Source organism: Hemitrygon akajei, chromosome 21 (genome assembly GCF_048418815.1).
Source record: "Hemitrygon akajei chromosome 21, sHemAka1.3, whole genome shotgun sequence".
Taxonomy (NCBI): Eukaryota; Metazoa; Chordata; class Chondrichthyes; order Myliobatiformes; family Dasyatidae; genus Hemitrygon; species Hemitrygon akajei.
This window is the reverse complement of record NC_133144.1, coordinates 18,596,052-18,621,105: the sequence shown is the minus strand read 5'-3', so window position 1 is coordinate 18,621,105 and position 25,054 is coordinate 18,596,052. Positions and strand designations below refer to the sequence as shown.

At 44.7% G+C, this 25,054-nt stretch overlaps 1 protein-coding gene across 6 annotated transcripts in view; it reads left to right on the top strand.

Moving 5' to 3' along the window:
• gramd2aa (GRAM domain containing 2Aa) overlaps nucleotides 1–24,480 on the top strand; it is a 60,183-nt gene extending 35,703 nt beyond the window's left edge. For 4 of the 6 annotated variants that reach the window (XM_073024920.1, XM_073024924.1, XM_073024921.1 and 1 more), the window contains 7 exons: nucleotides 2,822–2,920; nucleotides 10,271–10,342; nucleotides 13,857–13,919; nucleotides 15,324–15,480; nucleotides 18,107–18,200; nucleotides 19,349–19,456; nucleotides 22,889–24,480. In XM_073024920.1, coding sequence (XP_072881021.1) covers nucleotides 2,822–2,920; nucleotides 10,271–10,342; nucleotides 13,857–13,919; nucleotides 15,324–15,480; nucleotides 18,107–18,200; nucleotides 19,349–19,456; nucleotides 22,889–22,892 — 597 coding nt within the window. In that variant the 3' untranslated portion in view covers nucleotides 22,893–24,480. Of the gene's footprint in view, nucleotides 1–2,821; nucleotides 2,921–10,270; nucleotides 10,343–13,856; nucleotides 13,920–15,323; nucleotides 15,481–18,106; nucleotides 18,201–19,348; nucleotides 19,461–22,888 lie in introns of those variants that run through there. The other 2 variants (XM_073024925.1, XM_073024923.1) reach the window with 2 other exon arrangements.
• Nucleotides 24,481–25,054: the final 574 nt, after the last annotated feature.

Sequence of the window (25,054 nt, the reverse complement as noted above, 5' to 3'; positions counted from 1 at the left end):
ATTAAAACTGAGGGCATGATGATGAATGCTAAACAGCAGACCCTGATAAAAGTATTACTATTGTCCAGGTGATCCAAGGCGAGTGGAGGGCCAGTGGGATTGCATCCTCTATAGAACGGTTATGACAATAGGCCAGTTGCAGTGGATCCAGGTCCTTGCTTAGGCAGGAGTTGATTCTGGTCACGACCACCCTCTCTAAGCACTTCATCACAGTAGATGTAAACGCAATTGGGTGAAGGCTCACCTTGCTCTTCTTGGGCAGTGGTATGATTGTCACCTTTTTGAAGCAGGTGAGAACCTTTGACATCAGCAGTGAGAGCTTGAAGATGTCCCTGACCATTCCCACCGGTTGGTTGACACAGGTTTTCAGTGCCCTACCAGGTACACCATCGGGGTCTGACACCCTTGCAAGGGTTCACTGTCTTGGAAGATGTTCTGGTGTCGACCTCTGAGACAAAAGATCATGGGGTCTCTGGGTGCTGAATGGATTCAGACTGGTGTAGTTTTGTTCTTTCAAAGCAAAAGTTAAAGAGCATTGTGCTCATCTGGGAGTGAAGCATCACAACCATTCATAATGTAGGAAGTAATGGCCTGCAAACCCTGCCAGAACTGGTGTGCATCCGATTCTGTCCCTAACTTCAATTGGAATTTTTTTTTTTTTTTGCTCTTAAAATAGCTTTGTAGATCATACCAGAACTTCTTGTATAGCTCTGGATCACCTGTCTTGAACGATACAGATCTAGTCCTCAGCAGACTACCAATCTCTGGTTCATCCATGGCTTTTGGTTTAGAAATGTCTGGTAGGTTCTCAAAGGCACGCACAGATCTCGGTGAAGTCAGTGAGCACCATGACATATTCATTCAGATTCAAAGATGAATCCCTGGATATTGTACAGTCCACCTGATTGCGAAGTTGCTCTGCTGCACATTGACCCAGTTTTCAATGACACAGTATGTTTTCAGGATTTTTGTGATTTGTTGATCATCATGTGGAGTCAACTTGAGTGAATCCGATGTGTTTGGGAACGCGGGCAGATAGTATAAAATCTTAGTGTTACACCTCACCACCTGTGGCTGACGTCTGGAAACGTGCTGCCAGAGAAAGTTGTGGGATCAGTTGCAATCACCATGTTTAAGAGGCATTTAGGTAGGTACTTAAAAGGCAAAGTACAGAGGATACAAGTTAATGCAATCTGCTGGAAGAATTTAGCTAGTCAAGTAGCATCTATGGGACAGCAAGGAATTGTCGACAGGTCCTGGAATGTCAACAGTTCCTCTCTTCTCACAGATGCTGTTCGACCTGCTGAGTTCCTCCATCAGATCATTGCCTCTTAAACATGGTGATTGCATCTGATCTGCAGAATTGTGTCTCTGTAGAAGCATACGATCCTAATATGGGCAATTATGATTAGTATAGGTGGGCAAAAAGTTGGCACGTACATAGTGGGCTGAATGATGGCTTGTTTCTGCTGTATGGAACTGATAATTGACTATTTGAAAGGCCTAGATAGAGGGTGTAGAAAGGGTGTTTACATTACAGTCGGCCCTCCTTATCCGCGGGTTCCGCACGCGCGGATTCAACCAACCGCGGATCGGGGAAAACCCGGAAGTTCTCTCTCCAGCACTCGTTGTTTGAGCATGTACAGACTTTTTTTTTCTTGTCGTTTTTCCCCAAACAATACAGTATAACAACTACTTACATAGCATTTACATTGTATTAGGTATTGTAAGTAATCTACAGATGATTTTAAAGTACAAGCAGTCCCCGGGTTATGAACGAATACCATTCCTGAATCCGTCTTTAAGTAGGATTTGAAGTCGGAACAGGTACATCCGGTATTATTTAGTGTCAGTTAGTCAGATGTTTGTCTTAGTATATAGTATATATTTCATCTTCCTATGCATATAAAACACTTAAGAAACGTATGTATTTCAATAATTAAACCACTGCGTTGCTTAGTAATTGTAGCTTTCATCGGGGCAGGGCCTTTCACATGTTCCATTAAAATTGTTCTGATCGTTGACCGACTGTAGCCTAACACTTTTCCAATGACCGATGGCGTTTCACCTCTTTCTGATCGCTTTATTACTTCCACTTTATTTTCAATCGTGATCATGATTATTTTCGTGAACAGAAACACTGCGGATTCAGAGCTGCGTTGGGTCCTAAAGACCACCGCACTGAGACAGGTTAAATAAGGTCTGGGGTTCCGTTGGGTCCTAAAGACCTCCGCTCTGAGACAGGTTAAATAAGGGACTTGAGCAACTGAGATTTTTGGTATCCGCGGGGGGTCCTGGAACCAATCCCCCACAGATAAGGTGGGCCGACTGTATTGGAAGAGTCTATGACCAGAGGGAACTGTCCCTGAATAAAAGCACATCCCTTGAGAACAGAGATGAGGAAATTCTTTAGCTTGAGGATGTTGAATCCATAAAATTCATTGCTACAGATGGCTAAGATGGCTATAGAGGCCAAGTCACTTGGTAACTTTGAAGAGGTGGTTGATAGGGTCTTGCTTAGGATTCATGTGAAAAGTTACAGCCAGAAAGCAAGAAAATGAGGTTAAGAGGGAAAGTTCACCAGCCGTGATCAAATGGTGGAGCTGGTTCAATAGGTTGAATGGCCTAATTTGTTCCTATATCTTATGATTTTATGATTCTCTGGCACTTGAATTGTCTTCAGCAGATCTGGTATGAGGCTTGTTACATGACACAGGTAAACCCCAACCTGTCAGTTCTACCTCCTTGACTGTTCACCACATCATACCTGAAACGTAGGACAGATGAAGAAAAGAATGAGCTGTTGCTGTTTCCCTTTCAGGTCATGGCTTCGGTTACCTCGGTCGTACTGGTCAAGAAACATCGGACAGGAGGGCTTTTGCCCAATGGACTTGTGATCAGGACAAGCTCAAATGAAAAGGTGGGGCAAAACATTGACTCTAGGCTGTGACTGTGTTAGATGGGAAGGGAGTGCCTGACAGAGAGCCAAAATTTTAGTGCCAGAGGTCATAAGGAAAGTGGGCTGCAAAATTTCCTCAGAACTCCTGCCCCTACATGTCTGGTTCCCACTGGCAAAGGTGCTGTGGGAAGAAATTTGGCCTAATCTAGCAGCATCATTACCACAGGCAAAATGCTGGTGGAACACAGCAGGCCAGGCAGCATTTATAGGAAGAAGCACTGTCGACGTTTCGGGCTGAGACCCTTCGTCAGGACTAACTGAAAGGAAAGAGAGTAAGAGGTTTTAAAGTAGGAGGGGAGGGGGAAATGCGAAATGATAGGAGAAGACCAGAGGGGGTGGGGTGAAGCTAAGAGCTGGAAAGGTGATTGGCAAAAGGGATATAGAGCTGGAGAAGGGAAAGACAATAGACAGTAGGTGCGGGAGTAGGCCATTCGGCCCTTTGAGCCAGCACCACCATTCAGTGTGATCATGGCTGATCATCCACAATCAGTACCCCTTTCCTGCCTTCTCCTCATATACCTTGACTCCGCTATCTTTTTTTTAAATAAATTTTTTAATTAGTTTTTCAAATCATTTTACAAAATTAAAAACCCCAAATCCCAGTGGGGAGCATTAATACAGTGCAAGATTAAGCATACAATAACAATATGCTACAAAGGAAGAGAATTTAACAAAAAAGCACCTAAATTAAAGACAAGTGAGCTTAGTGTCCTCCCCAAGCCCCACAACACAAGAAAAAAACAACAACTCCAGACCAACCACCACACAGTATAAAGAGTATAAGTCCGGACAGTCAAACTCCCAGACTGTGAATACACTTAGCAACAGAGGATAATAATGCCTACTACCAGAAAAAAAAAAGGGAGCTGAAAGCAAGGGACCGAAAAGAAGAAAAAAAAGAAAAGAAAAAAAAACCCTAGTCAAGAGGAAGGTTATGAAAGTACTCGATAAAAGGTCCCCAGACCTTATGGAACTTTAGATCCGAATTAAGAACTGAATAATGAATTTTTTCGAGGTCCAAGCAGGCCATAATGTCATTAAGCTATTGCGCATGAGTGGGCGGGGCAACATCTCTCCATCTAAGGAGGATCAAGTGTCTCGCCAGGAGAGAGGCAAAGGATAGTATTCGGCATTTGGTCGGACCCAGACATAAATCTGTCTCGCCCCAAAAACCGAACAGAGCAATTAAGGGGTTAGGTTCTAGGTGCTGATTCAGAATACCCGATAATGTAGTGAAGACGTCTTTCCAGAATTTCTCCAAGCTAGGACAGAACCAGTACATATGGATGAGAGAGGCCACGCCCCTCTTGCATTTATCACAGAGCGGACTAATGCCAGGGTAGAATCGAGATAGTTTAGATTTAGACATATGGGCTCTATGAACAATCTTAAACTGTAAGAGGCAATGGCGAGCACAAAGGGAGGTTGAGTTAACCGATTTGAGAACTGAGTCCCAGCTCTCCTCGGATAAGGAGATATTTAAATCCTGCTCCCAGGCCATTTTAATTTTATCCACAGGGGGACTCCACTATCTTTAAGGGCTTTATCTAACCCTTTCTTGAAAGCATCCAGAGAATTGGCTTCTGAGATAGAGCATTCCATAGATCCACAACTCTCTGGGTGAAAAAGTTTTTCCTGAACTCCGTTCTAAATGGCCTACCCCTTATTCTTAAACTGTGGCCTCTGGTTCTGGACTCCCCCAATATCGGGAACATGTTTCCTGCCTCTAGCGTGTCCAATCCCTTAATAATCCTACATGTTTCAATCAGATCCCCTCTCATCCTTCTAAATTCCAGTGTATACAAACCCAGTCGCTCCAATCTTTCAACATATGACAGTCCTGCCATCCCGGGAATCAACCTTGTGAACCTGCGCTGCACTCCCTCAATAGCAAGAATGTCTCTCCTCAAATTTGGAGACCAAAACTGAACACAATACTCCAGGTGTGGTCTCACCAGGGCCCTGTACAACTGCAGAAGGACCTCTTTGCACCTATACTCAACTCCCCTTGTTATGAAGGCCAACATGCCATTAGCTTTCTTCACTGCCTGCTATACCTGCACGCTTACTTTCAGTGACTGATGAACACCTAGATCACGTTGTACTTCCCCCTTTTTCTAACTTGACACTATTTAGATGGTAATCTGCCTTCCTGTTCTTGCCACCAAAGTGGATAACCTCACATTTATCCACATTAAACTACATCTGCCATGTATCTGCCCATGAAAGGATCATAGGACAGGAGACCTAGGGAGAAAGAAAGGGGGGAGGGGAGCATCAGAGGGAGATGGAGAACAGGCAAAAGAGTGATTGTAAGAGGGGCAGAGAGCGAAGTGGTGGTGAGGGAGAAAGTATAAGGGCAGGTGGAGCACTTGTTCTGCTTACAAGGATGAGTGCCAGGAGGGAGATCAGTGGGAAGGGATGAGGGGGACAGATTGACAAGGGAGTCACGTAGGGAGCGATCCCTGCGGAAAGCAGGAAGATAGGGGGAAGGGAAAGATGTGCTTTGTAGTGGAATCCCGTTGGAGGTGGCAGAAGTTACGGAGAATTATACGTTGGACCTGGAGGCTGGTGGGGTGGTAGGTGAGGACAAGGGGAACCCTATCCCGAGTGGGGTGGTGGGCAGATGGGGTGAGATCAGATGTGTGTGAAAATATAATTCCCACAGGCCCATTTTCCCTTGGCGGTTCTTCACATTTTTCACATAATGGCCTGAATTGGGACTAGTGCTTAAATTATGATATGATTGGTATATTATTCATTATACACCTCGATCAAAAAATCTGCAGATGCTGGAAATCTGAAATAAAAACAGAAAACGTAGGAAACTTTCAGCAGGTGTTACTTTAACAATATGTAAAAGGCTTTTTGGCAGGTGCATGGCTAGGAAAAGTTTATGTATTTGAGCCAAACATAGGCAGATGAGACTAGCTTAAATAGAATTTTGAGTTGACATGGACCAGTTGGACTAAATGGCCTGACTCCATGCTGTATGACTGTCTGGCTTTTCTCAGAAAGAGAAACGGTTATTTGGTTTTGATTATCTCCGTCAGTTCTGCTGAAACACTCACCTTGTTTCTCCTTCCATAGATGCTGCCTGACCTACTGAGAATTCGTTTTTATTCCATCATAAATGCCCTGCTTTTCTACCCTGTCTGTTTATGAATCCCAGGATACTAATTGTTCTACAGATCTCTCCCTCAGCACTCGCATGTACCCACTGGTCCAGCGAATCCAGCACACCCTTGGGGCATTGTCTACCAGTAGTCGTTATTTGCAGGGTATAGTGGTTGGAAGTGTAAAAAGAAAGGTGAAAGGAAAAGTGACACTTCATGACAGACAAGGAAACAGGAATGTTCCTTGTAAAAATAAGAAGAGAACATTTAGCACCTCCCATATGTCTATTCAATAAGAACTTGACTGATGTCTTACCCCATGCTACTTTTCTGCATTAACCTCATTCCCTTAATTATTAAAGTAACAATCAATTTCTGTCTCCTAAGTGACTGAGCCTCCTACCTTTGTGGGTAGAGAATTCCAAAGGTTCAGTACTCCCTGCATAGGGAGATATCTCCTCGTCTCAGTTCTGAACGGCAATCCTATTTATCTTGAGACTATGACTCCTGGTTTTAGACACTTCATCCAAGGCAAGCATAATTCCTTTAGGAATTTTGTATGCTTCAATGAGATCAGGCTCCTTTCTTCTGAACCCAAATCAGTTCAGGGTTGTTCTGTATAATCTCTCCTTGTGGGTGAAATCCACCATTCCAGGAGTTGGCCTTCAGTGCTTTACCTATACTGCAAGTTGCTCTTCCCTTGGGTAGGATTGGCAGCCCCAAGATGTCTCACTGTGATCATTTATAATACAAGTACTTGTACTCATGTAGCAACACAAGATGCTGGACGAACTCAGTGAGTCAGGCAGCATCAATGAAGAGAAATGGACAATTGATAGTTTGGGTCAAGACCCTTTATCTAGACTGGAGAGAAATGGCTTGAGCAGGTGGAGGGAAGGGTGGAAGAAGAGCTGCCAAGTGATGGGTGGATCCAGGTGAGGAGAGTTGATGGGCAGAGGCAGGAGGGAAGCATTGAAATAGTGCCAGAAGCTGGGAGCTCTTATCTCTTGTGCCTCTAACTTATTTACTCTTGTACTCAAGTCCTTTCCTAATGAGGGTCTGTATCTAATAATTTGCTGCATTTTTCAACAATTTGTATACAACGTCCATTTGAGCATTGACACTTTTGTCTCTCATCATTTTAAAAAAAACTTATAATTTTTCTTGCATTTTCCCACATTATCACAAATTCACCTCGCTCCCTTTACCCATTCGCTTAATTTGTTTCTATCTACCTGAAACTCTCCGCATCTTCCTCACTGCCCATATCTCTGCCTAACTTTGTATTGCAAAGGTTCTCTTCTATTCTGTCCTTGACAATCTCCTTGCATTTGCAATTGGCCTCCTGATGGCTGGAGCTTCTCTGAGACATCATCTTCATTTGTATGGATACCATGGCCTACATTCACTGCACATAACAAATAGCAGGTGCATCAGGAAGTCACCCAGTGTGACGTGGACAAGAGGCATGCTGACATTTCAGAATAAAAGTACAAAAGGAATTAAGTTACACACATCAGCAAGGATGGAGATCCCTTTTGCTGGAGTTTCAAAATAGAACTTAACAAGAGAAGAGGGGGAGTAAATGGAAGAAGGGAGGGGGGAAGAGTTATGGAGGAAGAGGAGCGAGAAAGGGGATGAGGTAGAAAGTACGGTTAGGTGAGAGATACAGAGAAAGAAGTGACAGGGATGAGAATGAAAGCTGAGGGGGTTTGGGAAGATGAGCTAGAGGGAGGTAAAAGGGCAAGGGAGTGTGAAATGGCCTCTTCCTGTGCTGTATGTAGCTTGACTGTACAAGGAGTGTAAAGTGTGAGCTATTTAAATCAAGTGCAGGGCATTAGAGTGTAGTATTGGTTTATTGTTACATGTACTAAGATACAGTGAAAAGCTCGTCTTGCATACTGTTTATATCAATGACATCATTACGCAGGGTATAAAGCTAGAAAAAGGTAAAATAATAACAATGCAGAATAAAGTGTAAAAGCTACTGAAAAAGTGCCTGAAATGTCCATTCAAATCTGAATCAAGGATAACCCCCAGGCTAGTTGCTTCTGATTTTACAAGGGGAACCAAGTTCCCAAGTTTATTAATAAGTTTACATTTGGTTTTGGAACTAACCAAAAGTATTCCAGTTTTATCTTCATTTACTTTAGGAAATTATTGTTCGTTGGTTTGTTTATTGCAGCGAGACCATAAGTCAGAGAAGATGGGGTGTGATCATCATTAGGCTTAACCAAGATGTATAATTGTGTATCATCTGTGGAAATCAAGTTTATGCTCTCTAATGATGTCTCCGATGAGAATGTCTCAGGAGAAGAGTAGGAAACCAAGACAGCTTCCCTGAGCAACGCCAAAAGTTAGAAAATTGGTCTAAAGATAGACAAAGGATTTTCCTTCTAAGGTAAATGAATGAAACCAATTAAGGGCACTACCAGAGAGGCCAATCCAGTTCCTAATGCAATTTAGGACAATCTGGATTGTGCTCTTTTTAAGAGATTATCTTTAGAAGTTACTGGTATCTGTAGCTATACTCTCCCTAATGGACAACATGAGGAAATCTGCGTGAAATTCAAGATGCTTGAAATTCAAACAACACACACAAAATGCTGGTGGAACACGGCAGGCCAGGCAGCATCTATAGGGAGAAGCGCTGTCAACGTTTCGGGCCGAGACCCTTTGTCAGGACTAACTGAAAGGAAAGATAGTAAGAGATTTGAAAGTAGGAGGGGGAGGGGAAAATGCGAAATGATAGAATACAGGAGGGGGTGGTGTGAAGCTAAGAGCTGGAAAGGTGATTAGCAAAAGGGATACAGAGTTGGAGAAGGGAAAGGATCATGGGATGGGAGGCCTAGGGAGAAAGAAAGGGAGAGGGGAGCACCAGAGGGAGATGGAGAACAGGCAGAGTGATGGGCAGAGAGAGGGAGAGAAAAAAAGGAGGGGGGAAAAACTAAATATATCAGGGATGGCGTAAGATGGTGAGGAGGGGCAGTAACGGAAGTTAGAGAAATCAATGTTCATGCCATCAGGTTGGAGGCTACCCAGCCGGTATATAAGGTGTTGTTCCTCCAACCTGAGTGTGGCTTCATCTTGACAGAGGAGGCCATGGATAGGCATATCGGGATGGGAATGGGACGTGGAATTAAAATGTGTGGCCACTGGGAGATCCTGCTTTCTCTCCCTAATGGAAGTAATTTTTTGATTTAAAAATTCCTGACATTTTGTGCCAGATGCTTGACTGAGAACATTATAGGCTGGAGCAGGGTTCAACAGTTAGTTTGTAGTTGAGAACAATATTGCTGCTATTCTCTGTAGTAATCTTGGAAAAATGGACTCTTCTTGCAGAGCATATATCAATGTTAAAGGAGTGTAATTTTTCCTTGAAAACATTTACAGTGGACCCAGTTTTCAATTTTCTCTCAGCTACTATGCATGCTCTCTTGGGTTTGTGGACAGAATTGTTTAACCGTGGTGACCTTTTACTAAGCAAAAGATAAAACGCTGAGGAAAGAAGAACCTAATAGAAGAGAATAGGCCAGGGGAGAAAGGGAAAGAGAAGGGACATGGTGGGGGTGAGGTGATAGGCAAAGTAGAAGAGACAGCTAAGAGGGGAGCTGGAGTGGGAATGGAAGGAGAATGAAGGTGGAGGGGGAAAAATTACTGTAAGTTAAATCATGTCATCAGGTTGGAGGCTACCCAGGTGGAATATGAGGTGTTGCTCCTCTAACTTGAGAGTGGCCTCATTGTGGCAGTAGAGGAGACCTGGACTGACATGTCAGAATGGGAATGGGGATTGGAATTAAAATGGTTGCACTGGGAAATCCTGCTTGTTGCAGGAGTGAAGGTGCTCGACAAAGCAAAGGTACTCCTAATCTTCATTGGGTCTCATCGATGTAGAGTCTGTGCCAGGAGCACAGGATGCCGTGTGCTGGCTTACCTGCTGAGTTCCTCCAGCATTTTGTATGTATTACTCTTGATTTCCAGCATCTGAGGAGTTTCTTGAGTTTGTTTTGTGTCTTCTGCCCGATGGGAGAAGGGAGCAGAGAGGATGAGTGGGGTCTTTGATTATGTTGGCTGCTTTGCTGATGCAGAAAGAAGTATTGATGGAGACAATGGAGGTGCAGCTGGTGCATGTGATGTGGGTTAAGCACTGACAATTTGTGCTCAGTTTAATAAGCTTCTCTACTCTTTCCTGCAGTACGTCTTCGTCTCCTTCATCTCGAGGGACAGTGTCTACGATGTGTTGAAGCAGGTCTGCTCACACTTACAGGTAGGGTCTCAGTTGTAGTTGGAGCTGATCAGTTCGTGCCTTCCGCCTCTGCCTAATGTGCAAGTGATAGGTCAATGAGGGGAGTCACCTTCTGGTTCCAGTCCACATCTATGAACTCAAAGCTGGGGGCTGGCACTGGGGAAATGTGACCGACTCTCCAGTAAGAGTCATGCCACATAGATCCCACAGCACCGCTTTGAAGAGTGGGGTGTGCTCCCGGGATCCAACCCATTATAGTAGCGCAGATCAGCCAGTGGTTATCATATTAATAGTGGGGTCTTGCTGTGTGTAAAATGGCAACCTCTACTGTCAAAACAAAATTACAACTGGGGATATGTTGAATTGCTGTGTTTTTTTTAAAAAAAATGCTTTTTTTGCGCCTGTCTTGTACAAGACACAAAGGGTTCTACAGGTATTGACTATAGATGAACTATGCTTATCTCATAACTGAAATTCTCTTGCACATTAAACTATAAATACAAGCTTTCTATTCTCACTTTATTAATGGCTTTGCCTTCAGCAGCTGAGCCTCAACCTCTGGAGTTTCCTCTCTAAATGTCTCAACCCCCCCCCCCCCCCCTTTTTTCCTCCTTTAAGACACTTCCTCATCTGCCACGTTGCATTTGAGCTGGTTATTATAAACTGCCTTTTGGGCATTTCATTATCATAAGCATGCTATTCCTATACAATGTTCGTGTTGACTTGGAATATTTGAAATTCCTCTGTGGTTTCAAGCTTATTGTGAGAAAGGCTTCCAGTTCCTATGTGTTATCTTGTATTTTGCTGTTAGGATCAACACAATGTTAAAGAATTGATTTATCTTTTAATGGTTATCTCAGTAGTGAGAGAGTGGACCTGCAGGTATTAGTACTCAATGTCATCAAGCACTCAGATTGCTGTGCCTGTGGCTGTGCGAATATTTATGTACAACGTAGAGGACTCCCGGTCTTTACACAATTGCCAGTACACCTCTCTGGTATGTGTTCAACAGCTCACTAGCATAACAGGTTTGGATAGTTCTGATGAATCAGTACAAGTTCTTTAAGAATTAACCAATCCCTTTCTGGATTGATCTACTCGAGGTAAGAGCAAAGGTCAGAACTATTTGGCAAGCTTCACCATTCTTCACAATCTACCTAGGTGTAAATGATCTGGCAGCCTACAATAAGGGATGTCCCACGTTACAGATGATCACTAATTGCTAGATAGATTGCACTGCCCTGTTAGTCCTGTGGATGTTTTCAGTCTTCCTGCAGTCTTAGAGGTTGCAACATCTGTGCATTTGAAGACACCATAGAAATTAGGCCTGATACTTGGAGCATTAAAAGTTACTGTTCAGCGTTCCTGCCCCAAAAAGGGAATGTCTAAATGTGCATCTGTCTGCTGGAGGAACTCAGCAGGTCAAGCAGCATCTTGGAGAAGGAGTGGTTGGGATGTTCAAGGCTGGAACCCTGTATCAGGGCTTTAGCTTAGTCATTCCTATAGATGTTCTCAGAAGTTTTCAAATGTAGGTATTTAATATTCTTCCTGTCAGATTCTCTCTTTCTAAGTCACTACCAGAAGGTGAGGATGATAGATTGAAGCCAACAGAATTCTTACAGGCTCACGGATGGGTTACAAAGAGAATGTTTCCCTTGGCCATGCTGCCTAGATCTGGGATACAGGGTCAGTTAATGGGTAGACTGTTTAGGACTGAGATGAGAATTTATTTCACTTGAGAACATGGGAATTTGAAAGTCATATGGTTTAAGAGTCATACAGTGCAGAAATTGGCCCTTCAGCCCATCTCTTCCATGCTGACCTCTGTCAATCCATATTCACTTGCCCAGGTTAGATACTGGGCCTTCAATACCTTGCCTGGATGATTTAAATTCCTCTTAAACATAATGATTGTACCTGATTCCACCACCACCTCAGTGAGCACCTGAGATGTCAACCACTTTGGGTTTTAAAAAAAACAACCCTCGGGACCCCTCAACACTCTTCCTTTCTAAACCTATGCCTTTTTGCTTTTGATCACCTTTGAATGGGATAAAAGATTCTGCCTATGTTCTCCATGTAAACATCAGGTGATTTTATATAACTTTATCAGATCACCACTCAGGCTCCTTTGCTCCAGGGAAAACAAGTCCAGCCTATCCAATCTCTCCCCATAATCAAAGTCTTGCAATCCAGGCAACATTCTGATGACTCCTCTGCTCCCTCTCCAGCTGTGCAATGTGCTGCCACAGAGCTGGGTAGCTTGGTTGCTGAATTCATTCAGAACACAGAACAGTAAGACCAAAGAATTGTACAGCACACCTCATTCTTGCCGATCCTGATGCTTATCCCATCTGCGTACTTTAAGCCCACATCCTTTCCTATCCTGTCCGAACACTTTTTAACTGTTATGATTTCTGAACTTTTAAGTGAATCGAGTGGTAATGAGGATGGGCAAGAAATCAGATTTTGAGATAAAAGCAATAAACACAAAATGGTGGAGGAACTTGGCAAGTCAGGCAGCATCAATTGAGGAAATAAGCAGATGACGTTTCAGGCTGATGAAGAGTTTATTCCCCTCCCTAGATGCTGCCTGACTTGCTGAGTTCCTTCAAGTGTGTGTGTGTGTGTGTCTCTGTCTCGCTCTCATATCTGCAGACGCTGGAAATCCAAGCAATACACAAAATACTGGAGGAACTCAGCAGACCAGGCAGCATCTATGGAAAATAATACAGTCAACATTTCAGACCAAGTTCCTTCATCAGGACTCATGGATGAGGGGTTTTGGCCCAAAATGTTGACTGTACTTTTTTTCCCCCCATTGATCCTGCTTTACCTGTTGAGTTTCTCCAGCATTTTGTGTGTGTAGATCTGTGGAATCTGTGTTTCTGGGGAGAGGTCAGCTATGATCTTGATGGCAGAGTAAAGGGTTCAGTTGACCTGCTGCTGTTGCCACTTCTGATGTTCTTATGGATTTGCAGACTGTTGATCTGTGTCTTCTGTGACTGTTGCCCTCAAACTTGGTGGTAGACATTGAGAGTTTGGCAGCCGCTGTTAGAGTAGCTGGGACAATTGACTATAGCGCATTTAGAAGGTGGTGTACATCGGCGCAGTGGTGTGTTTGTGGTGGAGGAAGCAAATGTTTAGGGTGGCAGGCAGGGTGCCCATCTTGCAGCTGCTTTGTCCTGGATGTTGTCGAACTCCTTGAAAGTTGCTAAAGCCAAACTCATCAGGAAAGTGGAGAGAATCCACCACACGCCTGACTAATAGATGGTGGAAAGACCCCTCAGGGTCAAGAGGAGAGTCACTCATCTGATCCCCATCCCTACCAGGACAGCACAAAATCAAAGTACTTTTGATTACCATAAATGTAAGAAGTTCCATAAAGTGCCATTTCATATCATAGGTGTGTGGCTATCTGAGTTGGGAGGTACTGGTTCCACTTTGGAAGGTAGCATTGCCTGTCTTCTGGAGTTGCATAGGTGGAATTATTTATTCTCTTGGCGGCTTATTTACTGGCCATTCTCTGTTTCAGGATAACAGTAAGAAGAGCTTGAGTGTGGGCTCGGGCACAGACGCATTGGATTCCCTTCCTTTGGTGAGTTGATTTCTGGGGGCTTAGATTTTTAACCTGTCTTGAATTTTGGAGCAATTTTCTCTTTCGTCCCAAGAAACCTGATGCTGGAATAATGCTGACCCTGCAGTTACCACATAAAAGTATTGGATGAGGAACAACACAATGGTGGTCAAAATGGGAAATGCCAGAATAATTATTGAATTCTCCTGAGAGCCCCTATGTACAACACCTGCAACGCTTGTTACCACTTCATCAAAAAGTTGGTCATGTTATTGGCTATAATCAGAGCTGGGTATCTTTTATTAAGAAGGCTCACCAATGTCTCTGCTTTCTCAGGAGACTAAGCATTTTCCTGTCTACCCTTTGCAATTTTTATCTATGCATCATAGAAAGCATCCTGTCTAGATGCATAATGGCTTGGTAGGGCAACTGCTCAGCACAAGACTACAAGAAACTACATAGGCGTTCTCCCTGTAACTTTTGATGCCTTTACTAAACAAGAACCTATCAATCTCCACTCAGCACATCACGGAAATCAGCCTTCCCTCCATGGACTCTGCATTTTTCACTGCCTTGGTAAAGCAAAGACCCCCTCCACCTCGGACATACTCTTCTCTGCTCCCCTCTTCCTTTGGGCAGAAGGTAAAACAAGCATGGAAGCCTGTCCTACCAGCCTCAAGAACAGCTTCCACATCTTTCCTGAAATGTGACCAGACTAGTCGAGCTGTGGCCAAGCTTTTCTTCTCATGGAAGGAGGCCATTTGGCCCATCAAGTCTCTGCTAGTTCACAGAGCAATCCAGTTAATCCCATTCTTGCACTCACTTATCAACTCGCTCACCTTCCCATCAGTTTCCCCTCCCTGATTTCTCCCCCCACCATCCACTGGCACTAGCAACAATTTACAGCGGTTAATTAACCTAATGAACTGTCCATCCATGGGACGTGGGAGGAAACGAGCTCCCAGTAGAAGTCCACATGGACACAGGGAGAATATGCACCCTGCCAGCCTCAGAGGTCGGGATCAAACTAACCTCTATTACTTTTAAGGATCTGCCAACATGTTCTCCCTCTGTACCTCCACAACACTTACTATTCTGCTATTTATTAAATAGCAGAACTATATCAAACTTGCCAGGTTTTGGGGACATGGCACTATCCCTCATCTGATTGGCCGGCAGCTCCGGTACAACACCTTCCTAATTGGTCATTGACTTGAAGCATCTCTCTTTAGATGATGCCTGAGCTGTTAGGTATCCCCTCTTATGTATAAATTAGCCTCACATTTATTAGGTAATGGTAGAAAGCCCGAGGAGGGCAGTGGAGTTGCACTTGTCTATTGTCAGTGTTATCATTGGCCACGGTGACATTGCTCACAGTCTGTGGCGCTATTATTGGGTGAGATTACTTTCTGTGCTGTTTCTCAGGAAGGCTATAGGTTACATTTGGAGTGGAAAAGAAAACTCTCTAATGGCTCCTCATCCTCACAGCCTGAAACAGAACACCAGCTGCTGGGAAACTCCACCAGCAGCCTGAGTACTCCAGAGGTGGAGAGCTCCAGCTGCAGCAGTCAGACCTTCCGAGGTTAGTACAGAGTCTGGGTTACACCTCGTCAGCATCCAGCCGGCATTTACTGGTATGTAGTGAGGGACCAGTGTGTGTCAGCAGAGAGAGTGCAGCTGGTAGAGCCACTGCCTCACAGATCCTGTGACACTGGTTCGATCCTGATCTCGGGTGCTCTCTGTGTGGAGTTTTCAAGTTCTCTATTTCCCTCCTCAGATGCTCCTGTTTCCATAAGATAAAAGAGCAGAATTTGGCCCATCCAGTCTGCTCTGCCATTCTAACATGACTGATTTATTTTCCCATCGAACGCATTCTTCTGTCTTCTCCCTGTAACTTTTGATGCCTTTACTAAACAAGAACCTATCAATCTCGGCTTTAAGCATACCCAGTGTGTTGGCCTCCATAGCCATCTGTGGCAATGAATTCCACAGATTCACCACCCTCTGGTTAAAGAAATTCCTCCTCATCTCTATTCTAAACTCTCTGTAGGTTGTGTTTTCTCCCAGAACCCAAAGAAAGTAGCTTAATTGTTCTCCAGATTGTGTGAGGAGTAAAGTATGGGGGATGTTTATGAGAATAAATTTGATTTGGGGTAGATTCAACTTGCTGTCTGCTTCCAAGCTGAGAGATGTGCAAGATTGTCCTCACCCTAGAAATGGACTCGGCAAAATGGGGGATTAGCAGAAGTGAAGTGAGACCACACTTGGTGTACTGTTTGGTTCTGATCACCCAGGAATGTCACTAAGCTAGAGAAGATGCAGTAAAAGATGTTAGAGGGGCTGGAGGGCTTGAATTGTAAGCAGAAACTGGAGAGCCTAGGACTTTTTCTCGCTGGAATGTGGGAAGATGAGGAGAGACCTTATAGAAGTTTATAAAACACAAGGATGTCATGAAGCATGCTGATGAGGTCAGTCTTTTTCCCAAGGTAGGGAAGCCTGAAACTAAAGGGCTTAGGTTTAAGGTGAGCGGGGAAAGGTTTAAACTTGTATTTGCATAAAGGGTGGTATGTATAAAATAATTTTGGACAGGTATCTGGTTAGGAACAGTTTTGAGGGAAATGACCCAGAAACAAGCAAATGGGTGGAGTTGAGGTAGATGGCTTGTCCAGCATGGTCAAGTTGGACGGAAGGGCCTGTTTCTTTGCTGTATAACTGTGACTCTATGTTACATTTCTAGAAGGGCCTTAAAAACACCAACAATGATTTGGCAGCAGGTTAAAGGGGGAAACAAGCAAAGCATACCCAGATAAGACAAAATCTGCAGATGCTGGAAATCCGAGCAACACACAAGATGCTGGGGGAAGCTCAGCAGGCCAGGCAGCATCTATGGGGGGGGGGGGGGGGGCAGGGGAGTACAGTCAGTGTTTCAGGCAGAAACCCTTTGGCAGGACTGGAGAAAAGAGCTGAGGAGTAGATTTAAAAGGTGGGGAGAGGGGAGGGAGAAACACCAACTGATAGGTGAAACCTGGAGGGGGAGGGATGAAGTAAAGAGACAGAAGGTCATGGAAGAAAGAAAAGGGAGGGGGAGCACCAGAGGTGGTTGATGGGCAGGCAGGGAGATGAGGTGAGAGAGGGATGGGAAATGGTGAAGAGGGGAGGGTGGGGGTCATTACCGGAAATTCAAGAAATCGATGTTCATGCCATCAGGTTGGAGGCTACCCAGACGGAATATAAGGTGGTGTTCCTCCAACCTGAGTGCGGCCTCATCACAACTGAGGAGGGCATTGATGGATATCAGTGAAACCCGTCATAGTTCGGAAGACCACTTCGCCGAGCACCCACGCTCCGTCTGCCAGAACAATGGGGATCTCCCATTGGCCACTCATTTTAATTCCACTTCCCATTCCAATGTGTCCATCCATGGCCGCCTCCTCGGTTGTGATGAGGCCGCACTCAGGTTGGAGGATCAACACCTTATATTCTGTTCGGGTAACCTCCAACCTGATGGCGTGAGCATCATTTCTCAAACTTCCAGTAATGCCCCCCAAACCCCCCTTCACCATTTCCCATCCACTTTGTTTCCCCCCTCTCACCTTATCTCCTTGCCTACCCATCACCTCCCTCTGGTGCCCCTTCCCCCTTTTTCTTCCTTCCATGGCCTTCTGTCTCTTTCACCAATCAACTTCCCAGCTCTTTACTTCATCCCTCCTCCCCCAGGTTTCACCTATCACCTGGTGTTTCTCTCCCCCCTCCTCCATCTCTTAAATCTACTTCTCAGCTTTCTTCTGTCCTGGCTGGAAATGTGGACTGTGCTTTCTTTGCATAGAGGCTGCATGCCCTGCTGAGTTCCTCCAGCTTAAAGCCTGCCCAGGTGAAGGCTTTAGGAAGAGAGAGCAGGCAAGGGAAGCTGGAGGTTGTGCAGATGGGACAGAAGTAGTAGGGTCATGGGGAGTTGCTAACAGTGACAGAAGACCCACGGAGCTGAACACAGTGAGGATGTTTGCAACCCAGATGTGACTGTATCTGAAGCCCGAGTATTCAGCCACTGTAGATCAGTGAGTAGGTCTGCAGTTAGTGTATTTGGCTGCAGTGGTAGATGGAGGGTAAGGGAAAGCAGAATGATGGTACGGCAATGGGATGTGTACCTTTGTTAAGTAGATGTGCCCTGTTGCCTCTCATTCCATATTCTGTATGCTTCCATCTTTCAGAAAGACTGGTGAAGAAAGAAAAAATACTTGAATTGGATTCAGTCGAAGGAATCAGCCAAGTAGAATATCGAATACTCTGGATATTAATTGTCACGTGAGTATTGAATAGTGCCTCACGTATCACGTGAGGTGAAGGAGGCGGAATGTGGTACTGTCTCCCAAGGTAGATTGTGATTGTCAGGATTCCAAACTTTGGCATCTCCTGGACAAGTCACTTGCCCTCCAGGAGCACCTACACACTTCTGAATAGAGGTGCTTCAGAAGCAAATGAAGATTGTTTTTTACATGTTGCCTAAAATCTGACCAGTGAACTCTATTATAACAAGCAACCTTCAGTATTTAAAACCTGGTGTTGAATTGATGCTGTAATTAAAGTGTGATCAAATCACCTTCAGAATCGGGTTTAACATATCACCAGCATAATTTGTGAAATTTGTTAAGTTTATGGCAGCTGTACAATGCAATATATGTTAATATAGGGGAAAAAACAGAAATTTTAAAGAATTAGTGAGATAGTGTTCATGGGTTCAGTGTCCATTCAGAAATCGGATGGCAGAGTGGAAGAAGCTTTCCTGGGTAACAATAAGATAACAAGAAGAGGCCACATCCTGGGTGGTGGGGGTCCTTGATGATGGATGTCGCTCCTTGAAGATGTCCTGGGTACTACGGAAGCTAATGCCCGTGATAGAGCTGATTAATTTTACAACTCTCTGCAGCTTACTTTGATCCTGTGTAGTAGCCTCCCACACCCCTTACCAGACGGTGATGCAGCCAGTGATGTTCATGTTAGTTACACCGCAGGTAAAGGGGATAATTTTGAAGCTACAAACAATCCGCTAGAGGAACTTGGCAGGTCAAACACTGACAATTCCTTTCCCCCCCACGGATGCTGAGTTCCTCCAGCAGGTTTTTTGTTGCTCCAGATTTCAGCATCTCCAGCCTCTTGTGTCTCTTAGTTCTGAAGCTTCCATGCATTGAATGGCTTTATTATGCGCCTGTAATCTTAGTCTATGGAGCATGATGTTTACACAACCTCCTGTTTAAACATCATGCTCCATAGGTAGAACATCGCAAATTGTCTTTTTTCAGCTGTGAAGGATTTGCATTTAAAAACACTTCTTTCTTTCACATCTTGTGGCAGAATTATGAAAGAGTTACCTGTTGTTGAGGGAAGAATGACTTCTGTTTTACAGGTTCATTTGTTTCCCAATCTGTGGACTGACATTGTTTATGTTTTTCCAGAGTCCTTATTCTCTTGGCATCCTCCATTTACATGACATACAGAGTGTTCTCACTGGAACAACAGTTGGGACTTCTGGACACAGTCTCCCAGTCACCCACCCACAAGAGGTAAGCTGGTAGCCTGGATCTGGACAAATTTAACCATTCAGTCTCCATGCACCAGTACAGGGACATTTTGCTGTATGGTGACTTATCAGGACGGGTTCGGAAGCAGAGCGATGTTGCTCTGCTTTGCAGCTCAAAAATTAGGGTAGAGTTGAAGCCTGTGGCCCAATAAAGCCTCCTGACATCCTGTTCACATACAGGGTAAGAGAAGAGGCCTCCTTCATGTCTATTTCCTGCTTGTCTATCACCCAGCAGCTTTGGCCATTTCTGAATTTCCTGTAAACACCTACTGCAAAGTGTTTTCAGTTGGGCCATTGTGGGTGTCAGTGTAACAGAGATGCACACTGTAGTGACTTATTGGAAGTGTAATGAAGTGTAGCCAGTTATCTGCTCTCAGTATCTCAAATCAGGTTTATTATCTGTGACGTATGTTGTGAAATTTGTTGCTTTGTAGCAGCAGTACTGTGCAAGACATAAAAAGTTAGAAGTAAAAATAAAACAAAAGAAATGGTGCAAAAGAGGAATAGAAGGGTAGTAGTTATGAAACTGTTCAGAAATCTGATGGTGGATGGGGAAGAAGCTGTTCCTAAAACATAGATTGTGGGTTTTCAGGCTCCTGTACCTCCTCCCCATTGGTGGTAATGAGTAGAGGTCACATCCTGGGTGTTGAGGGCAGAGGTGCCGACCAATTTTGAGATTAACAAAAAATATTCCTGTTCATACCAAAATTCCCAGCTTGAAGCTTGTTGCTTGGGGTCTAACAGCAGCACACAAGTGGCTAGAAAAGCTCAGCAGGTCAGGCAGCATCTGTGGATAGATACTGCATATATATTTAATCCCTCTATTTACAAAGTTGTGCTGCAGGTGGTTTGTTAACCACTTTGTCCACTTGCACACTGACTTTCATAGAGTATCCACCCACCTCAAACTAGTTACTGATACCAACCCACCAAACTGTTTCTACTAAAATTTGACCGTTGTCCAACCTGAACTGCTGCCAAGTCTCATGGTAGGTTCTTCACCATCCCTCCTCACTGTATGTCACATTGATAGTATATATTTCACCCCCTGTAGCCAGATCATTTATATATTATTGGAAACACACTGGTCCCACTATGGACTCAGTTGCACAGACTGGAAACAGGCCCTTTGACCCCTCACATTACAAGCAGTGGGCACATGGTCCACATTGATCACACCTTCCACTTCTTGGCCCCTTCTCTTCCTGGGAGATTTAAGTGCTCAGCTTGACGCTTAATAACTGTTCTCAGCAACTCTTTTTCCACCACTTCCTCTGGTGTGTGTTCCTCATACTCGCCATTCTCACTAGGTGAAGAAGGTCCCTGGGAAGACCCCACCACACATGTCACTATAGTCTGAAGATAATCCAGTTGCCTCATGAAATTGCATACCAAAGTTACCAGCTGTATAATATGCTTCCGTTGTCTGAGAGTCCACGATAAGTTACCAAGTTCTCCTGAGAAACATTTATGTAAAACCTTTTTGGTGGAGTCTGCAGGGTTCTCTCATCATCACTTCATGAAAATGTGGTTCAGGTTATTTGACATAATCAGGGCCGGGTGTATGTTATCAACCCATGCTTCCCCCTCCGTTTCTGTTTTCCCATTGTTGATATTGGGCCTGTAGTTACCAGGTTCATCCCCACTCTCGCCCTACTTCCGTTGGCCAGGGTGTAGAAGGGTTAAATCCTCTGGCACTTCCCAAAGTCCAAAAAGGTCCTAAATCTTTTTCCATTGACACTTTTCCATCAGCCATGGGGCGCCACAGCGGCGTAGTGGCTCACACAGTGGTATTACAGCTCGGAGTGCCGGAGTTGAGAGCTCAATCCCAGCTACCCCTGTAAGGGGTTTGTACGTCGTCCTCCTGGGATGTGTGCTCCAGTTTCCTCCAACAGTCTAAAGAGACACCGTGTCTGTAGGTTAATTAGTAACTTTAAATTGTCCTGTGATTAGATTAGGGTTAAATCAGGGCTGTCGGGGATTTCTGGGCAGTGCAGCTTGAAGGGCCTATTCTGTGCTGTATCTCTTAAGTACAATAAAATAACTGTGGTGAAGGCGGTTCATCAAAGTAGTTGATACTTTTTTTTCTGGCACTTCTTCCAATCGGATTTAATATTTCCAAATGTAATGGGATCAAGGTGATTGCTCCATGTGGGGAAAGCTTGGGGTGAGGGGTCGGTATGTCATTAATTTCGTTGGTTTCCACTTTGTCTCTCAGTTTTATCTGCCTGTCTAGTTGGGACACTGATATTAGTAGTGAGAAAACAGTTAGACATTCTTTGACGGGGAAGTGTGGGTTGATAAGACAGCCAGCCCCGACTAACCCCAATAAGCTGAAGTGGTAATGAAAAAGTTCTGTAGGCTCCATTAAGGGTGTTATAGAAACATAGAAAACCTACAGCACAATACGGTCCCTTTGGCCCACAAAGTTGTGCCGAACATGTCCCTACCTTAGAACTACTTAGGCTTACCCATAGCCCTCTATTTTTCTAAGCTCCATGTACCTATCCAGTCTCTTAAAAGACCCTATCATTTCCACCTCCACCACCGTTGCCTGCAGCCCATTCTACACATTCACCACTCTCTGCATAAGGGAAAAGAAAAACTTACCCCTGACATCTCCTCTGTACCTATTTCCAAGCACCTTAAAACTGTGCCCACTCGTGTTAGCCATTTCAGCCCTGGGGAAAAAGCCTCTGACTATCCACACGATCAATGCCTCTCATTATCTTGTACACCTGTATCAGGTCACCTCTCATCCTCCGTCGCTCTAAGGAGAAAAGGCCGAGTTCACTCAACCTATTCTCATAAGGCATTCTCCCCAATCCAGGCAACGTCCTTGTATATCTCCTCTGCACCCTTTTTATGGTTTCCATGTCCTTCCTGTACTGAGGCGACCAGAATTGAGCAGAGCACTCCAAGTGGAGTCTGACCAGGGTCCTATATAGCTGCAACGTTACCCCTCTGCTCTTAAACTCAATCCCATGATTAATGAAGGCCATTGCACCATATGCCTTCTTAACCACAGAGTCAACCTGCGCAGCTGCTTTGAGTGTCCTATGGACTTGGACCCCAAGATCTCTCTGATCCTCCAGACTGCCAAGAGTCTTGCCATTAATGCCATATTCGGCCATCATATTTGACCTACCAAAATGAACCACCTCTCACTTACTTGGGTTGAATTCCATCTGCCATTATAAAAGTGGCCTCTCGGGGGAATCCGATAACATTCTTCTGGGTGGCTGCTTCATGTCGAAACAAGCAGCCACTGTCTGCAGTGAGATGGGAAGTAGGGTCTGATTTGGTGTAAGTATTTAAACCCTCTGTCAAAATCTTCAATTAACATCAAAAGAGCTGTTAGGCCTACCCTTTTGGAACTTGTGAAGCACTCACCTTCATGTTTGTTATGTTCCAGGTAAGGTAGGTCCCTAAGGTTTTGTTGAAGCTGTTGGCTCACAGTGGCTCAGCGTTGGACCAGACAGCCCAGAGACTCTACTCACTGGATGGGACTGGAACTGAAAGAGGCCAATTACAAACCGTGAGCAGCTGATGTCTCCAGCGCACTCTGATATTATCACAACACAAAGGTTTCAATTTCAAAGCATTTGCACAAAACCCAATAAGAAGCCTATTTTTTTAATTTATTTGTTAAATAATGTTCAGTCCATTCTAAAGGTTAAAGTACCTCACTCCTACTGCCCTGGGGCTAGGACACCCAGCATTCACCAGCAAGAGCTTTATTTTCTTCTAATCATTTGTGAGTTGGACATCAGGACTAGTTGTTGACAGGGCAGCTGTGAGCCCCAAGCGCCGAGCGACGGAAGACTCGACCTTCTGAAGCAGCAGAAGAGACCACAGCGGACTGGAACTCAGTGTCTTACAGCGCCCTCGTCACTGGAACAATGGGAGTTCTTGGCCCCCCACCCTCTAAACAAATTGTTCCATTGACCTAGGCCAGTCACTGCCTTACCTCCTCACTTTGTTCCACATCCTTGCTCAGCAGATGCCAATTGTTTCTGTGCTCTCCACATCTCGAAGAAGCTTTAGCAGCTGTTTACATTGTGAAATGACCCATCTTTGGATTTTATGTGGGCATTACGATAATTAAAAGTGTGGGTCCCTTCTGTGTTCAGTAATACAAGACAGCATCTGCTCCTGCTATGGTGTCAGATTCATAGCAATGGAGTAAACACCGTCGCAGGGAGCAGAGGGGGAGAGCAGTTGCTGGAGGGAGGGTGGTCAGGGGAGGGAAGTGTGTTCAGTGGAGAGTGGGACAGAGAGCATTTACTGGAGGGAGCACAGTCAGTGGAGAGAGTGGAGGAAAGGAGATTGCCAGGAGTGAGGGTGTTTGCTGGAGGGAACGCAGTCATTGGAAGGAGGGTTGTCCCCAAACATAATGGTGAGAAGGTGATCAAAAGGGTGAAATGAGTAGGGGTCATCATTGAGAGTGGTGGGAGGGCCTCAAGTGGAGTAAATGGAGGGAGGAGGCCACAGTGGAAGAAAGGAACAAGAGCCAGGGAGAACGGAGGGAGGGCCATTGATGGTGGGAGGGGAATCTGTGGAGGGAGAGCCGGAGAGAGACCAGTAGCTGTGGGTGGATGTTCGCTGGGTATCTTGAAAAAGTAAGAAAGCTGAAAGAAGGAATTTGCTTTAAAGTGGGTGGACACATTATTCTGTTGGTCATGGGCAGCAGGTGGATATGGGAACATGCATGATACTGTGGAATGATTTAGTATTGAATTGCGAGTACTGAACAAAGGAGAAGGTGGACCCTTCACACTGGGGTTATAAAGTAATAGAATTGTTTGTAGATCCCAGCAAGGCCATTGGGAGAGTTTTGATGTACAGAATGCATTTCTGATGCTCAGATTCTGACCTGTGAACAGGGTGCAGGCTCTCCCTGGAGCACTCACTATTTGAGCTTCATACACACTGGGCTTCACTCTTGCTAATCAGAAATACTTGCTGTTCTTCTCGTTATTTGGTTTAATAAATGTTACAATGGTGTTCCTGTGATTTTCCTTAGTGTTGCTTTCTACCTTCATTAATGTTTGTCCCCATGATAACCATTCCTGCTGGAATATGGGAAGAGGAGGTTTTCGTGAGCGTGGGATGGGGGGGGGGGGGGTTGATTCAGATCAGGGCAACAGGAGTGTCCAGAGGGACAAAGATGTGCAGGAAATTTCCTGCAGAAACCAGACTGAAGCTGGAGGGTGAACAGTGTTACAGAGGCAGATGTGTTGGGGATATCTGCGGCTGAAAAGCTCAGGTAATCTGCACAGGACGATTATTTGCAAATTGTATATGTGTGTGTGCTTGCTTGTGCACTCACTTCTGTCAGGATCTCTTGGGACAACCTCCAAAGGTCACACACACAAAAACATACTTAACAACACATACACAGGTTAAGATCGAACACTCAATCATAGACACTTAAACATGTAGGTACATATACACACGCACTTGAACGCGTACTTGGACGTATGTTCTCTCTTGCTCTCTCCCGCACTCTCATCTGTCAGAACAGAAAACTTGAACAGGACCTTTTGTTCGTGGTGTTGAGCCAAGCTAATGAAGTTTC